This window comes from Prunus persica, chromosome G1 (genome assembly GCF_000346465.2).
Source record: "Prunus persica cultivar Lovell chromosome G1, Prunus_persica_NCBIv2, whole genome shotgun sequence".
Taxonomy (NCBI): domain Eukaryota; kingdom Viridiplantae; phylum Streptophyta; class Magnoliopsida; order Rosales; family Rosaceae; genus Prunus; species Prunus persica.
In genome coordinates, this window is record NC_034009.1 from 5883137 (window position 1) to 5901700 (window position 18564).

At 37.5% G+C, this 18564-nt stretch overlaps 2 protein-coding genes across 2 annotated transcripts; both read left to right on the top strand.

Moving 5' to 3' along the window:
- On the top strand, positions 2298 to 3813 carry LOC18779087 (endochitinase EP3). The gene is made up of 2 exons (XM_007211710.2): positions 2298 to 2793; positions 3237 to 3813. Exons 1-2 carry the CDS (start codon positions 2346 to 2348, stop codon positions 3638 to 3640), a joined length of 852 nt encoding a protein of 283 aa, XP_007211772.1. The 5' UTR covers positions 2298 to 2345; the 3' UTR covers positions 3641 to 3813.
- Positions 15474 to 17046, top strand: LOC18779111 (endochitinase EP3). Its single transcript, XM_007211709.2, has 2 exons — positions 15474 to 16021; positions 16465 to 17046. Exons 1-2 carry the CDS (start codon positions 15574 to 15576, stop codon positions 16866 to 16868), a joined length of 852 nt encoding a protein of 283 aa, XP_007211771.1. The 5' UTR covers positions 15474 to 15573; the 3' UTR covers positions 16869 to 17046.

Here is an 18564-nt window from a genome sequence, read left to right on the forward strand (position 1 = left end):
TACTAAGAATAGAAAACCAAAACCCTACTAGATTAGGCTAAGAAACCCAAAACAAATAGGCTAACATGTCAAAATGCGCCAAAACTTCAAAACAAGCATGAGACAAGTCATTAAATTTTAAGCTAATAAATTTAGCTAGACTACCCGTAAAAACATTTCTGGTTCCGCCCTTGAACTAAGGTCTTGTTTGATGGCTTAGTTTCTTAGTTTTTGGTTACTTTTCATCAAAGATAGTGAGAGGGGAGACAGTAAATCTGAATTGTGAAGCATAAGATACATAAGCCAGACTTTTTCCATTCACATCAAGATAAAAGTTTTCTCTGTCTGCAGATGACTGCACTTTAAACTTCCTTGCCTAACTTCTATGATTTTTACTTCCCTTTTATATTTAACTTGCATTTTAGGTATTAATATGGAGTTGTAATTACAATTATGGCAGTTAATGAAATGCTTGGAATACATTATAAATAAAATATGAAGTCTAATGGCAACGATGTAAAAACATAGGAATATTATGACATCTTATATCTTACTGGTAATTTAAGTTTAAAATTGAGTTTTCCACATAGATTTATAAAATGATGGGTATATGTCTAGGAAATAAAAATGGTAGGGACCTATATTGGAAAAACCCTAAATTTTATTAAGAAACCACAAAAGGGCACAACAATACAACAAAAAGTAAAATCCAACCAAGCTCAGCAACAAGGATATACTTTTTTAGTGGAAAATGTTGGGAACACTGACTTATATCATGATTTGATTTTTCTTTGGCCTACAAATCAATTCTTTTATGTGGAAAATTCTTTTGACTTTGTCACTCAAATTGTACAAATATGGTTGTGTGGCTTTTAAAAGGCAACGTGACGTGTGGGATGGGCTGCCAATTTTGAAACTTATTAGCTTCTTTGAGAAGCTGGTGCAACATTTATGCGCGTGAACACTTGGCGGATTGATCCATCAGAGAAGACAAAATAATGGTGTCATTTGGACAGACTTGGGCAATTGATCCGGCAACAAGTCTTTCATGGTTCCTTTAGCCTCGTTTGTTACGGAAGATTGTCTTGGCATGAACTATTCTAAGAAATTGTCTTGGCCTGAATTGGCTTAAGTTGAATAACACTTAACCTATGTTTGGTGATGCTTGGATTGGGACTAAATTTAAATTGATTAAAATATCAATAAATAGGACGATATATTTCAACTTCTGTTATACTGTACAAACGTGGGTTAAAAATATTCCAATTTTTTTTTTTTTGCTAGTAAATAGACCAGACCCGACCCGTTAATTCTAGGCCAAAGTTCCCAAAGTTTTATTTAATAAGGTTTATTTTTTAGGTTTATATAGGTTTTAAATTTAAGGGCATTTGTGTCTATTTAAGTGAATTTTTTACTATATTTGAAATATTTTATAAAAACTGATATTTTTGAAATTAAGGATCAAGTTTTGATAAATTCTCTAATAAATACATTAGTTTTAAGTTTTAGATTTATTACATTTTTTTATTTCTTGCTTGCATTTATTAACTGTCATTTCTTTATCTCTTTTTCGAAGCCTCAAAAGTCCAGTCAATGGATGGGGCCGTCTGAGTTGTTTTGTACGGTGGAAAACGTATAAACTGGATTTCGTGTCCTGGACTTCAATAATTTTTTCATATCTTTTATTTATTTAAACAACTTGGACTTCGTAGAAATGGGGCTTTTTCTTTGGGTCAAGAAGTCAGTCAATGGAATACGTGTTCTCTCCGCCATCGATGGGGCAGCCTCTGTTTACCTCTCCTACTTTTGGGTGAAGAAGTCAGTCAAGTCTTTATTTATAAGATTTTTGAAGTTGTTAAGATATCTACTGTGGCCAACAAAATTCACGAACTTGCTTTCAGAAAATATTCAGATAACAATTATTTAATTGAGTAGACAAATAAATTCAAATTCAAGTGATGATTTTCGCAGAGATCATCGCTGAAGAATATCAAAAAAATATACAATTTGAATCATAAAAAAATAATATTATATAAGTCCTACAACAGTGTTCCACAAACAAAAAAATCCTCAAATGAAGCTTTTATGAGTAGGTACGAGCTTTATTAATTATCCCTGACAAGATTGTAGACCACCATGGAAAGTCTCCTGCGGTAGTAGATGTAATTTGGGAATCCAAAGAAACTAATTTGCACGCCAGACATGCAAGTCAATGTCAACTCAAGTCATACACGATTTCTGATAAATTCATGTCGGAAAATGAATTTCTAGGGAAGTTATGAGCATTTCAGACTCTATGTTTCTCTATAAATATCCAACAACAAATCTTAACCTTCATTCTCATTCTTCACTAGCCCTTCACCAAAATGGCTTTCTACAATACAACAAAACACCTTCTAAGCCTCACTGCCCTAGTCTTTGTGGCTGGAGCACTGCTAAAAAATGTGACAGCACAAAATTGTGGCTGTGCCCCAGATCTATGTTGTAGCCAGTATGGCTACTGCGGCAGCAGCGAAGACTATTGCGGCCCGGGTTGTCAACAAGGCCCTTGTACTGGCGGTGGCGGCGGCACACCTACCACACCAAGCCCCAGTGGTGGTGGTGGTTCGTCGGTGGCTGATATTGTAACCCAAGAATTCTTCAATGGAATCATTAACCAGGCTCCTTCAGACTGTGTTGGGAAGAACTTCTACACTCGAGATGGTTTTATTAACGCTGTGAACTCATATTCTGACTTAGGTAGACGTGGTTCGGTTGACGAGTCTAAACGGGAAATCGCAGCTTTCTTTGCTCATGCGACTCATGAGACTGGCTGTAAGATATTCCTTTCCTCCCCTCTCATACATACAATGTGACATGAACAAATTATAACTCCCCTCTCTCATTAAAAACGTGCATATGTTACATGTTGTGAAATTATATGTTTCACAACGTGCAATAAGAGCACGTTGTATTATACAACTTTTAGCAACATGCATTTAGTGTGCGTCGTCGAAATGCGTTTAGTGCATATCATGTCTGAAAGTTTCTATAGTTGCTAAATATTTTCCATGTATTAAGCTCCACAATTTCCGAATGAATTTCCTCATTATGATATGCACAGATATTTATGTCAAATAGTTGATAACCTATAAAAATTCAAAACCCCTATTTCTCATATAAAAATTTGATGGGTCATATATATTGTCAACATAAATAGAACAAACAAAAGAAAACACAGATGAACCTAACAAAATAACTTTTTCTCTTTCGTTCAGATTTTTGCTTCATAGAAGAGAGAGAGGAGTATCGTCAAACCTACTGCGAGCCAAGCACAGACTATCCATGCAACCCCGACAAACAATACTATGGGCGTGGAGCATTACAAATTACAGGGAATAAAAATTATGGACCTGCTGGAAAGAGCATTGGCTTGGACCTTTTAAACTCTCCAGAAACCGTGGCCTCAGACGCTGATGTTGCATTCAAGACTGCCATTTGGTATTGGGTGGTAAATGTTCGTAATGCTTTAAGTCAAGGATTTGGAGCCACAACTCGAGCCATTAATGGTGCTAAGGAATGCGATGGTCAACAACCTGACCTAGTTCAAGCCCGGGCCGCCTTGTACCAGAGTTATTGCAGCCAACTTAATGTTGATCCTGGCGCTAATCTCAGTTGCTAGAATGCCAAAACTTATTAATTATATGGAGATATCGTTAATTGCCCCCTTTAATATGATATATATCAATATATCTTTTTTTTTTGTTTGTTCCCAAGCTAGCATGGAAGGAGAGGGCTACCTCCTGTTGTGTACTCCACCCATTGAATAAATAAAGACTATATATTTCTATTGAATGTGTTTTTTGTCATTCGCTAAGGAGGAGGATGAAGCAGAATTATATTGGATTGCCTCAAGATTGTCTTCTATGTGAATCGAACCCGGGTGCACTAAGGGGGGAATGTGAGAGTTTTGGCCTACTTTTTTTACCGTGATGCCACCCCATGTGCTGTATTGAATGTTATATATATTGTTGAAAATTGTAGGAATCTTTGTGAAGTCTGTTTAGCGAACATTTGTGATTGGTTTGATATGAATATGAGATTAGTTGTGCTGAGGACTTGTTTTCTTCTAAATTTGTTTATATATCGGCTTCTACCCTAACTTGAGAAAGAATAAATACTCCTTGGCAGTAAAGATTGCTTGGAATACAATTCGGGCTAATTACCTGTTTTAAGCAACTAGAAACCCCAATCAAATAAGGTCATATAAGCCACAATTTGACTCAAGAAAAATTCAGGCCCAAACATGAACAAAAGCGCATATTATTTTAGCACGAATAGTTCTGTACCCTCTAGAATCTTGTTATTTTCACATAGCTCTTTCCTATCTGCCAATCTCTTCTCCCGATTTGTCATTTCTCATCACTTTCTGTTGATCCACTTTTCGGCATCGAACCTAAATTTCCCTCTCATTTACTCAAACAAAGTTCCCAACTTTCTTCTCTGTCTCACTTCTAATTGTTTCAATCAAATTGAACTGCAGGCATGCGCAGAGAAAGTAAATTAAGATATTTTTTAAAAAAAAGCATTTTCATTCATAACCTTCCCGAGCTCAAATATTGAGATTTCTTACAAGAATTGCCAATATTCCTAGAGTCATATCACACTACACAGATGATAGAACTTCCCAACTTCTCAAGAGAAAGGGAATCTAGAATTATTCTAACGAGTCAAAAAAGAAAGAGCTATGCTACAGTCAATCACCTGCGCGAGATTAGGCCATTTTTTACCATTCATTATTGTGGGACACAAATTTGATTAATGGTAAGAAATTGCTCCCTTGTTCTTATTTACGTTTGTCTTTCCTTCGAAGTCATGATCATGTGGTGTTCTAGTGTTCCTATTGTCAGTTCATATGGTATAAGCTTCTCCTCATTGTGGATTGTATTGGCACTAGTTTGCCAAGCACCTCTTTCTTTGCATGGTCTCTGGGTCACTCGAACAGGAACCAACTCTCTTCTGTAATCCATGGTTCTGTCTTGAGGCAACAGTTTACTGTATATGGAATCCAGCTGATTTATCTTTTCGAATTCGAAAGCTACTTCTGCCAAGAATGTTATTATAAGATATTGGCTGCTTTAATTATGAAGTTGGATTAAGTCTATTTGCTTTGTTTGATCTAATCAGATCATATGGCAATTTTGTTCATATATTGACCATTAAAATTCCTGTGGAAGAAATGACTATCATTATCATTGTTTTTGTAAGTAATGTATGGTATCAAAAAATATTAATACTGGTCCCTTCCTATACGATTAGTTTTTTGTCGCTACCTAAGTCTGGTGGCTAGGGTTTGCGTTGTCTAGTGCTCACGTCCTTTTGCAGAGAGCTCTTTCCATGCCCATAAGGCGTCCCTGTCTGCATAGGAGTGACGAAGGTGACGGGCTCGTGACACTCTAGGGTTCGGCGTCGTGTTTTGTGAAGGTTTTTGGGCGAGATCTAGAGTGGACTTTGGAGGCGTTGAAAGATATCGTTCAAGGATTTACCACTAACCTGGCAATCTCGGAGGTAGATGCTTTCGAGATTGTAGGCGTGGAGGAGCTGAGTAAATTGAAGGCTGATCGTTTCCTTTTGGTTGGGCGCTTACTCATAACCAAGCCTGTCCATAAAGAGCCGCTGTTTGGTACTATGAAGAATATCTGGCGTACATTGGAGGATATCACTGCGGTTCCTTTGGATGTACCCGAGAGGTTTTTGTTCTCCTTCAAGTCTGATCTTGATCATAGAAGAGTGTTGAGGAGTTCTCCTTGGACTTTTGATAAGGCCCTGTAGTTGCTTGAGGCAACAAACGGTTATGTTGATCTGCTGACAATTACTTTGGATACCCATAACTTTTGGGTAAAGGTTAGGCGTATTACCCTCTTGTTCCTGACTCCAGCAATGGGAGAGAAATTGGGCAACTACCTTGGATCTTTTTTCATGGTGGATCGCAGATTGAATGAGGATTGTTCGGGCAGTTTCTTGCGCATCATGGTAGGGTTGAAGATATCGAAGCCCCTGAAGTGTTGTGTTATGCTTTGTTTAGCACTTGATGAACTAGCAAAGTAGCACGAGATCGAGTATGAACGGCTGCCTTATTTCTGTCTGTATTATGGTAGATTGGATCATATAGGTTCAAACTGTGAGTTGAAACGAAAAGGGGATATTACTACGGAACGATATGGACGGTGGAAGACTATGGTCAAAGATGTTTTTAGTATCAGGTTAGTGAACGGTTTTACAAGGAATAGGATTAGACTTGGAGGCGACGAGACACAGTTGACAATTGTGCTTCACCCCGAAGGTGGTGGGCATTGTTTGTCTGTGAGAAGCGATGGGAAATGGTCGGGGAGAGATAACCATAGAGGAAGATGGTTTGGGAAGTGATCATGTGCTACGTCTATTCAAAAAGAGACGATTTTCTACTGAAGGTGAAGGCCATACCACTACAGCACCGATGGGGAAGAGGCCGGGTGAAACTCATAAGTGTTTATTAGTGAGCGTCCGAGGTTCAGGAACCCAAGAGGTACTGACAAAATTGCCAGAGACTATGATTGTGGAGAAGGCATTGGTAGACTACGTCGCTGTCGAACAACTACTGGGATTACCTTTGTTCTCTATGGGTAAAGAGCAGATAGGCAGTAGGGGCCTGTATGGTGGAAGGTGCTCGATCAAAAAACAGAGCAACAAAAGATACAGGCCACGTAGAGATGGTGGATGAGGGAAATGAGAAGTGATGTTACAAAAGCAAAAGACGAGCCAAGCTGGTCAATCGGTGATGAGTCCCGAGAATTAGTCCTATCACGAGCAATGACAATCTTATGCTAGAATGTTTATGGTCTGGGCAATCCACGAACATTTCAAGCTATGAGATTCCTCATTATAGACAAAAACGAAAAAAAAACTACTCGTCAAATGAAATACATCTAATTGCTGCTAGGTTGGGCTGGCTGCTTTAAGGTGAGCAGAGTTGGCTTGTCTGGAGGGCTTGCCCTCCTTTGGCAATATGGGATGAATATAATGATTCGTTCTTCATCGCCAGGTCATATTGATGCCATCTTTGGAGGTTTGGAGCCAACTGCATTTAGGTTTACTAGTTTTTATGGAAACCCGTATATGAAGCTGCACAAGCATTTGTGGGATCTATTACAGTGGATTGCGGGTGATGTGATTGGCCCATGGCTAGTGGGTGGTGATTTTAATGAAATAGTTACGGCACATAAGTATTTACACTGCCGATTTCTGGCTATGTCATAGATAAGGGATTGTGGTGCAGCTCTTAAGGATTATGGTATGTCGACGGTAGGTTTCAGAGGATATAAATTTATTTGGTCCAACCAATGGAGAGGTAGTGGTAATGTTCAGCTTTGTTTGGATAGGATGGTGGCAAATGATTTAATGTTTCTAGCTTTCCCGGATATGCTTACCCATCATCTTAATTCTGTGGTATCGGACCATCTCCCTATCCTCAAGGAGTGTGGGTCGCATAGTTGGGCATGGAGAAAGCAACGTTTTATGTTCGAGGAACTTTGGACCACATTTGAAGGTTGTCAGGATACCATTACTAGTGCTTGGAGGGTTGATCAGGGGTCTGTTTTGAGCAAATTGCATTCTTGCCAGGCATCCTTGACCCGGTGGAATAAGGAGAATGTTGGCTATATTTCTACAAAAGTAAGATGTTTGCAGAGTAAGCTAGATATTTTAATGGGAAATGAGCAAGATGCAACAATTGCTCTTCAACAGAAAGCTCTCTCGCAGAGCCATCTCTCTTCCCTCCGCGAGCCTCGTCAACGTCGCCGAGCCTTATCCTAGTCTACGATCGTGGTTTCTCTCTCTCATGTTTTTCTGATGGTTTATCTATCGTGGTTTCTATATTTTCCTTTTGTTTGTTGATGATGCCCGTCGTCGTTCACCTAGCTATCTCTCTTTCCTCCACGAGCCTTGTCAGCACTTGTCGAGCTTCTATGCCGTGCTACACTGCTGTTGTTCCCTTTGCATACCCCTTCTTTCCCTATGTCCCAAGTGCATACCCCCTGTTTCCCCATGTCGACGGTGGGTTTCAGAGGGTATAAATTTACTTGGTCCAACCGATGGAGAGGTAGTGGTAATGGTAATGTTCACCTTCATTTGGATAGGATGGTGGCAAATTATTTAATGTTCTTAGCTTTCCCGAATATGCTTACCCATCATCTTAATTCTGCGGTATCAAACCATTTCCCTATCCTTACGGGGTGTGGGTCGCATAGTTAGGCATGGAGGAAGCGACGTTTTATGTTCATGGAACTTTGGACCACATTTGAAGGTTGTCAGGATACCATTACTAGTGCTTGGAGGGCCGCTCAGGGGTCTGTTTTGAGCAAATTGCACTCGCTGGTTTGTTATTTCTGTGGATGATTGCACTTGCATGATGTGGTTGTACTTGATGAAAAATAACAGTGATGTTTTTGCTGTTTTTAGAATTTTCACCAGATTGTTCTATTGACAGGTATAGTGCCAAACTTATGGCCTGAGGTTTAACCTAGACTTATGGAACTTTGGACCACATTTGAAGGTTGTCAAGATACCATTACTAGTGCTTGGAGGGCCGCTCAGGGGTCTGTTTTGAGCAAATTGCACTCGCTGGTTTGTTATTTCTGTGGATGATTGCACTTGCATGATGTGGTTGTACTTGATGAAAAATAACAGTGATGTTTTTGCTGTTTTTAGAATTTTCACCAAATTGTTCTATTGACAGGTATAGTGCCATACTTATGGCCTGAGGTTTAACCTAGACTTATGATATTGATTATCAAGAGACGTTTGCACCGGTGGCTAAGATCAATACCAATCGAGTTCTATTACCTTTAGCTGTAAACTTTAATTGTCCATTCAAGCAATATGATGTAAAAAATGTCTTCTTACATGGAGACTTACATGAGGAAATCTACATGTCATTGCCGCAAGGTTATAAGGCTCCTAATGATGCTAGTGCTGTATGTAAATTGAAGAAGGCACTATATGGATTGAAGCAGTCTCCGAGAGCTTGGTTTGGGAGTTTCAGTCTTTCCATAAAAAAAAAATTGGTTATGAGTAGAGCAATGCTGATCGTACTTTATTTTTAAAAGGAAGAATGGTAAGTTAACAGCTCTTATTATTTGTGTGGATGATTTGATTGTGATTGGTGATTATCTTGATGAAATTGGCAAACTGAAAGGCTATTTAGCTTCTGAGTTCGATATGAAGGATCTCGGTGGATTAAAATATTTTTTAGGTATTGAGGTAACTCGTTATGAACAGGGAATTTTCTTGTCACAAAGAAAATATGTTCTTGATTTGCTAAAGGAAACAGGTATGCTTGGTGTGAACCGATTGGTACTCCTATAGAACGAAATCATGGTTTGGAAGAATATCCAGATCAAGTTCCAATTGAAGTCCTTATTTGTCTTAAGGCATAGAAAGGACCTCACTATTCAGTTTACCGTTTCAAATGACAATTGTTTTTTTTAAGTCATTTACTTTGTGCGCAAGTCTATTTTTATTTATTTATTTACAAGTCTTTTAGGGTTTTAACACTACTAATATTGGCACACTCGCAAATTCACATAAGCTCAACCCTGTTTTAAGGCTTGGACATTTTTAGGGTAAATATATTTTCGCACTCCCCGTGGGATCTCTAATACACATATTACTAACAACTTATGTTGGTATATCCGTTACATGGACTAAAGTTACTTCGTTTTACCAAAAAGATTGTTATAAGACATTTCAAACTTGGAAGTTCTAAAATTGTTGCATAATTGCAGAATGGTACTGAGGAAGATAATAAAGGAGCTCTTACTTTAGCAAATGCAATAGAGAAGGCTCTGCAATTGCATGACAACCCTAATTCTATAGTGAAAGAAACAGCTAAATCTATTGCAGTATTTTTAGCCACTCGATCCTTTTAAGGTTTAGATATACATTATGAAGGTTCCTTGCCAGAACCATATTTTATAGGGAGATGTAGAAGGGTAGTAGGGTATGAAGATGAGAAAAACGGGCATCGTGTTGAAGGATGTCCCATTGGTAGATGTGTGGAAGGCAACAGGTGTAGGTGACCGCCCGAGAGGGGACATGTAAATGAAAGAGCATACTATTGATGTCTCCCTTGCAGCATGGAGTGCATCTATATGAAACCGAGACTATGTAAAGGGAGAAACAAGTTTACTAGGACTTGGGTTACAAGTTTACTAGGAATAGGAAACCAAAACCCTACTAGATTGGGCTAAGAAATATGCCCTTAAAGCCATCAAATTATGTAAGAGCAACTCCACCCATTTTCCATGGCTAAGGGCAAGGGGGGGCTAGGGCAGTTACTATTCATGTAAATAGTTGCTGCCTTTGCAAAAAGCAATGTGTGTTTCCATCCGTTGCCATTTTTCTTTTTTTTTTTAACCTAAACAATTAATTTGGATAATATTTTCAGATAAGATTTTTGGGTTCGTACATGTCAATATTTATTATCAAATTCATATCTCATAATCGGATAAAATTTTAGGATAAGATTTTCAGTTTCAAATTTTAAATTTCAAATTTTAGATAAATTTCAGAACATCTTCCACGGTTGCCCACGTGCCCCCGGCTTCGATGGAAGATGCCATGAGATGGTGAATAAAATGAAAATTGGAAGTGATGAAAATTTTGTGTAGAAGGTGAAAAACAATAGAATTTATGAAATTGTATGAGGATTTGGTGTTCAAAGTGAAGAAGAATGGTAGGTATTTATAGGAAAAAAGTTCAGAATTTTTTGGTAATTCTTTAAAAAAATGTCAAATTTTTTTTTTTTCACATTTTTTTGCCCAAAAAAAACCCAGTCATTGGATTTGGAAAAAAAAAAAAAAAAAAAAAAAGCATCCGCGCAACTGGAATGCGGCACTTGTCAAGTGACCGTTGGTCGACGTCAGCATTGACGTCACCTCGCCTCGGGCTGCTTCCCCCAGCTAGATGGCCCTGTCGCGTGGCACCCGCCTTGGCTAGGCTGTCTTGGCCCGCTGGAACCCGCTGCTTGGGATCGAGCCCTGTCCTGCCCGAGCTTGGGTTTGTTGTTGGACTTGCTCTAATAGTTAGAGTTAAAGACATCTTTAATAAAAGACATATTATGTTATCAATAGGCAAGAAAGGTTGTTTTATACAATAAATCATCCTATATTATCTTTCAATATGGAGAACAACCATAGTCCAAGGAATACACAAGTGGATATGAGAGCTATGTAATGAGATTGCATACATGGAGACTTCTCATCATCCCTAAATCCTAAATATGTTCATGGTAATAGGAATATTGATTGGGCATCAATATTCTGCAAAGACTTGTACACACAGTATCGTCCCTATATGTAGGGAATGGCAAGGTCTCAAGTCATTAAGTGTGGAGACACATCGATATGTGTATATGTGCTTGTAGAAGAACAAGTACACTGAAGGCGATCCAACACATGAGTTACAACATGGAAGTCTTTACTTACATGTCAAGCTGGAAGTCATAATTTGCAATGGTGCAAACTAATCCTTAGACCTGAGGCATCATAGATGTTTTGTGGCTATGTTGTTAATCTTTGAGGGCACTATACGGTCATGCTGAATTAGGCATAGCTTAAAGGTGCTCATCAGGATTCTCAATAGTGTCATGGAAGTAAATGAATGTACAATAAGGAATCTCTACTCTCAGTAAAGGAGAGAGAATACTCCAAAATATGATTGGTCAAATCTCTAAGCAGAGTAGTGGATAAGACTTGAAAGAAGAAGTCTTCAAGTGTTACCAGGATAATCATATAAAATGAATGATTCACATTAGGATATTGACAATCGGATTCCATGATCTAATAACGTGAATAAGGAGTATTGACATAAGAGAATGATTCAATTGCACGGTTATTCCAATTTAAATAGGTTCTTACACAACGTCTCATTTAGCTCGGATAACTGTGACTTGCTGCTAGGCGACAACCATGGTTTGTGAATGTCCTAAAAGGTTTCAATTAACCTTTATTAATAGAAAGAATTAAATTGTGGAATTTAATTTATATATTCAAAGAAACTAGGCTAAGATACTTTGTTTAAAATGAAATTGGTTTAGCTCAACTAGTATAAACAAAATGAATATGACATTTATAATGTTTTTGTTGTATAGGTTGTGGCTAAATTTCATTTCCTAAGCATTAGATGCATGTTTCCTTCACTTGGCTACGTAAGAATTCATTGTCCAATCGAACCTTCTAGTTCCTGGATGCTCCATAGAAATCCATTGTTATTCCTTTCTTCCACCGAGAAAGTTTCATTTCAAATCACAAGAGAAATTTCTCTCTCTTTTTTTATAAGCACCGACCGTTCGTCATGATTGGGTGACGGTTCGCCTGGAGCAAAATTCACAACTCGAGCCTCTCTACCAAAATCCAACTGGTTGGCTGGCCACACCGGCCGGTAGCTTTCTTGCTGCTGCCAAATCCTACGACTTCTTCTCCTCTCTTGTTGCTCCTTTTCATGCAGCACCTTGGTTCCTCTTCTTCCTCCTACATTATGGTGAGCCAAATCACAACACTAGCTACATGTAATGAGCAACTAAGGCAAGGGTGGAACTACTTCCAAGGCTATATATATGTTTAACTTGTTTTATATATAGCCCAGTACGTACTAACTTATTCAAGTCCAAAAAAGTCTAAGTCCTTATGAATTTAGTTGGAGAGCATCAATTTGATAATAGGTACACTTTCAATTATGTTGTTGAACATATTTTCATTTTGATAATATGTGTTTTTTAGTTGCATTTAATATGTATTGGTTTTAAGTTTTTTTTTAGGACCTTTCCTTTTGAGAGGGCCGATAATATACTAAACTCACACACACTATATTCATACTAGGACTTGAACCTAGGACCTTGCTTGGGAGAGCAGTTGCTCCAAACCACCACACTAGTGGGTCCTTTTGCATATATGTTTTAAGTTAAAGCTTATTGGAAATGAACATTTAGCTCTGCACTCAAGGACCTAAGTTCGATTTCCCACTCACCCAATATCGCTTATATAAGAAGGAAAAAACTTATTGGAAATTAGTCAATTGAACTATGAACTAGTGTATGTTTTTATTTATTTATAACAAAACAATACAAGCAACAGTCTAAACTACAAGTGGGAGGGGAGTTTCTCACACACACACATTATCAAGGTGTCATGGAGGTTCAAACATGAGACCAATGGTTTGCGAGTCAAGGTCCCTTTCTATTGGGCTAGACCCCGTTGAAGAACTAGCGTGGTTATATGATTTAATGTTTGCTTTTATTTCTAGAAAGACTATAGAATCTGGAAGTACCAAAAAAATAAAATATCATTAAATTTTAAGCTAATAAATTTAGCTAGACTACCCGTAAAAACATTTCTGGTTCCGCCCTTGAACTAAGGTCTTGTTTGATGGCTTAGTTTCTTAGTTTTTGGTTACTTTTCATCAAAGATAGTGAGAGGGGAGACAGTAAATCTGAATTGTGAAGCATAAGATACATAAGCCAGACTTTTTCCATTCACATCAAGATAAAAGTTTTCTCTGTCTGCAGATGACTGCACTTTAAACTTCCTTGCCTAACTTCTATGATTTTTACTTCCCTTTTATATTTAACTTGCATTTTAGGTATTAATATGGAGTTGTAATTACAATTATGGCAGTTAATGAAATGCTTGGAATACATTATAAATAAAATATGAAGTCTAATGGCAACGATGTAAAAACATAGGAATATTATGACATCTTATATCTTACTGGTAATTTAAGTTTAAAATTGAGTTTTCCACATAGATTTATAAAATGATGGGTATATGTCTAGGAAATAAAAATGGTAGGGACCTATATTGGAAAAACCCTAAATTTTATTAAGAAACCACAAAAGGGCACAACAATACAACAAAAAGTAAAATCCAACCAAGCTCAGCAACAAGGATATACTTTTTTAGTGGAAAATGTTGGGAACACTGACTTATATCATGATTTGATTTTTCTTTGGCCTACAAATCAATTCTTTTATGTGGAAAATTCTTTTGACTTTGTCACTCAAATTGTACAAATATGGTTGTGTGGCTTTTAAAAGGCAACGTGACGTGTGGGATGGGCTGCCAATTTTGAAACTTATTAGCTTCTTTGAGAAGCTGGTGCAACATTTATGCGCGTGAACACTTGGCGGATTGATCCATCAGAGAAGACAAAATAATGGTGTCATTTGGACAGACTTGGGCAATTGATCCGGCAACAAGTCTTTCATGGTTCCTTTAGCCTCGTTTGTTACGGAAGATTGTCTTGGCATGAACTATTCTAAGAAATTGTCTTGGCCTGAATTGGCTTAAGTTGAATAACACTTAACCTATGTTTGGTGATGCTTGGATTGGGACTAAATTTAAATTGATTAAAATATCAATAAATAGGACGATATATTTCAACTTCTGTTATACTGTACAAACGTGGGTTAAAAATATTCCAATTTTTTTTTTTTTGCTAGTAAATAGACCAGACCCGACCCGTTAATTCTAGGCCAAAGTTCCCAAAGTTTTATTTAATAAGGTTTATTTTTTAGGTTTATATAGGTTTTAAATTTAAGGGCATTTGTGTCTATTTAAGTGAATTTTTTACTATATTTGAAATATTTTATAAAAACTGATATTTTTGAAATTAAGGATCAAGTTTTGATAAATTCTCTAATAAATACATTAGTTTTAAGTTTTAGATTTATTACATTTTTTTATTTCTTGCTTGCATTTATTAACTGTCATTTCTTTATCTCTTTTTCGAAGCCTCAAAAGTCCAGTCAATGGATGGGGCCGTCTGAGTTGTTTTGTACGGTGGAAAACGTATAAACTGGATTTCGTGTCCTGGACTTCAATAATTTTTTCATATCTTTTATTTATTTAAACAACTTGGACTTCGTAGAAATGGGGCTTTTTCTTTGGGTCAAGAAGTCAGTCAATGGAATACGTGTTCTCTCCGCCATCGATGGGGCAGCCTCTGTTTACCTCTCCTACTTTTGGGTGAAGAAGTCAGTCAAGTCTTTATTTATAAGATTTTTGAAGTTGTTAAGATATCTACTGTGGCCAACAAAATTCACGAACTTGCTTTCAGAAAATATTCAGATAACAATTATTTAATTGAGTAGACAAATAAATTCAAATTCAAGTGATGATTTTCGCAGAGATCATCGCTGAAGAATATCAAAAAAATATACAATTTGAATCATAAAAAAATAATATTATATAAGTCCTACAACAGTGTTCCACAAACAAAAAAATCCTCAAATGAAGCTTTTATGAGTAGGTACGAGCTTTATTAATTATCCCTGACAAGATTGTAGACCACCATGGAAAGTCTCCTGCGGTAGTAGATGTAATTTGGGAATCCAAAGAAACTAATTTGCACGCCAGACATGCAAGTCAATGTCAACTCAAGTCATACACGATTTCTGATAAATTCATGTCGGAAAATGAATTTCTAGGGAAGTTATGAGCATTTCAGACTCTATGTTTCTCTATAAATATCCAACAACAAATCTTAACCTTCATTCTCATTCTTCACTAGCCCTTCACCAAAATGGCTTTCTACAATACAACAAAACACCTTCTAAGCCTCACTGCCCTAGTCTTTGTGGCTGGAGCACTGCTAAAAAATGTGACAGCACAAAATTGTGGCTGTGCCCCAGATCTATGTTGTAGCCAGTATGGCTACTGCGGCAGCAGCGAAGACTATTGCGGCCCGGGTTGTCAACAAGGCCCTTGTACTGGCGGTGGCGGCGGCACACCTACCACACCAAGCCCCAGTGGTGGTGGTGGTTCGTCGGTGGCTGATATTGTAACCCAAGAATTCTTCAATGGAATCATTAACCAGGCTCCTTCAGACTGTGTTGGGAAGAACTTCTACACTCGAGATGGTTTTATTAACGCTGTGAACTCATATTCTGACTTAGGTAGACGTGGTTCGGTTGACGAGTCTAAACGGGAAATCGCAGCTTTCTTTGCTCATGCGACTCATGAGACTGGCTGTAAGATATTCCTTTCCTCCCCTCTCATACATACAATGTGACATGAACAAATTATAACTCCCCTCTCTCATTAAAAACGTGCATATGTTACATGTTGTGAAATTATATGTTTCACAACGTGCAATAAGAGCACGTTGTATTATACAACTTTTAGCAACATGCATTTAGTGTGCGTCGTCGAAATGCGTTTAGTGCATATCATGTCTGAAAGTTTCTATAGTTGCTAAATATTTTCCATGTATTAAGCTCCACAATTACCGAATGAATTTCCTCATTATGATATGCACAGATATTTATGTCAAATAGTTGATAACCTATAAAAATTCAAAACCCCTATTTCTCATATAAAAATTTGATGGGTCTTATATATTGTCAACATAAATAGAACAAACAAAAGAAAACACAGATGAACCTAACAAAATAACTTTTTCTTTTTTGTTCAGATTTTTGCTTCATAGAAGAGGACGAGGCGACTCGTGAAACCGCCTGCCAGCCAAGCACAGAGTATCCATGCAACCCCGACAAAAAATACTATGGGCGTGGACCATTCCAAATTACATGGAATTACAATTATGGACCTGCTGGAAAAAGCATTGGCTTGGACCTTTTAAACTCTCCAGAAACCGTGGCCTCAGACGCTGCTGTTGCGTTCAAGACTGCCATTTGGTATTGGGTGGGAAATGTTCGTTCTGTTTTAAGTCAAGGATTTGGAGCCACAACTCGAGCCATTAATGGTGCTAAGGAATGCGATGGTAAAAGACCTGACCTAGTTCAAGCCCGGGCCGCCTTGTACCAGAGTTATTGCAGCCAACTTAATGTTGATCCTGGCGCTAATCTCAGTTGCTAGAATGCCAAAACTTATTAATTATATAGAGATTATCGTTAATTGCCCACTTTAATATGATATATATCAATATATCATTTTTTTTTTTTGTTTGTTCCCAAGCTAGCATGGAAGGAGAGGACTACCTCCTGTTGTGTACTCCACCCATTGAATAAAATAAAGATTAAATATTTGTATTGAATGTGTTTTTTGTCATTCGCTAGGGAGGAGGATGAGGCATTATTATATTGAATTGCCTCAAGATTGTCTTCTATATGAATCGAACCCGAGTGCACTAAGGGGGGCATGTGAGAGTTTTGGCCAACTTTTTTACCGTGATGCCACCCCATGTGCTGTATTGAATCTTATATATATTGTTGAAAATTGTAGGAATCTTTGTGAAGTCTGTTTAGCGAACATTTGTGATTGGTTTGATATGAATATGAGATTAGTTGTGCTGAGGACTTGTTTTCTTCTAAATTTGTTTATATATCGGCTTCTACCCTAACTTGAGAAAGAATAAATACTCCTTGGCAATAAAGATTGCTTGGAGTACAATTCGGGCTAATTACCAGTTATAAGCAACTAGAAACCCCAATCAAATAAGGTCATATAAGCCACAATTTGACTCAAGAAAAATTCAGGCCCAAACATGAACAAAAGCGCATATGTTGTAAAGTATAAAGTAGTGGAGCCCACTTACTATTTGTTTGTAGACTTTGGTGCATGAGTTTATTCACGGGTGAATAGTGAATAGTGAAGATGAATCACGGGTGCCATTTATCAATGCCTATAAATAGGCAACCTGCAAAGTGAAAGGGAAGAGAAGAAAAGAAGAGAAAGGGAGAAACGGAAAAAGAAGAGGAAAGAAACAAAGAAGAGGAAAGAAAGAAGAGAGGAAAGAGAGAAGAGAAAAGAGGAAAGAAATAAGGGAAAAGAGAAAAGAAGAGAAAGGGAAACGGAAAGAAACAAAGAAGAGGAAAAAGTGAAGGGGAAAGAGACAAGAGGAAGAGAAGGAAGAAAGAGGGTGAATGAGTGAAGAGAGAGAGAGCAGAGAGAAAATTCAGTGAGCCACACATGTTGTAAACACTAAAGTTGTAGCCATATTATTTTATATAGTGAAAAGTTACTGTTGCTGCTCTCCGAGGACGTAGGCATAGCCAAACCTCGTTAAATACTGTGTCTCATCTACTTTACGTGCAGCTCAATATTCGTACATATTCCAGGTTATTTTTATAACACGTTATCAGCACGAGAAGCTCTCAGGTATAATTTTTGTGCTGCACTATTATTTATACTACTAACCATTATGTTGATGTAAGGAAGAAAAGAAGAAAAGCCAACATAATTTGTCTAGCTTTCAAACTAATGAATCATGGTGTTGATAAGATTCCAACGAAGAAAAAAAAGGGGGGTTGGAAAAGCTTCCTACAGTAATTTTCACTTTCTTATATTTTTAGTGGTGGTTTTTATTCCCACATTTATTTTATTTATGGTATGGTGCAGGTTTATTACCCATACGACAATATTTAAAGGGTGGTGCGGGTTTATCGTCCACGCCTTTGCTTATTTATTTTATTTATGGTATGGTGTAGGTTTATTACCCATAAGACAATATTTAAAGGGTGGTGCGGGTTTATCGTCCACGCCTTTACTTTTATTTATATGTGTGGAAAAGAATTAGTGCCCATACAAGCACGTTTACTTTACCGCACATTTA

Coding starts and splice junctions, on each gene's coding strand:
- LOC18779087 (XM_007211710.2), top strand. CDS start 2,346: ATGGCTTTCTACAATACAACAAAACACCTTCTAAGCCTCACTGCCCTA. Junction 2,794..3,236: donor TGCGACTCATGAGACTGGCT/GTAAGATATTCC, acceptor TCTTTCGTTCAG/ATTTTTGCTTCATAGAAGAG.
- LOC18779111 (XM_007211709.2), top strand. CDS start 15,574: ATGGCTTTCTACAATACAACAAAACACCTTCTAAGCCTCACTGCCCTA. Junction 16,022..16,464: donor TGCGACTCATGAGACTGGCT/GTAAGATATTCC, acceptor TTTTTTGTTCAG/ATTTTTGCTTCATAGAAGAG.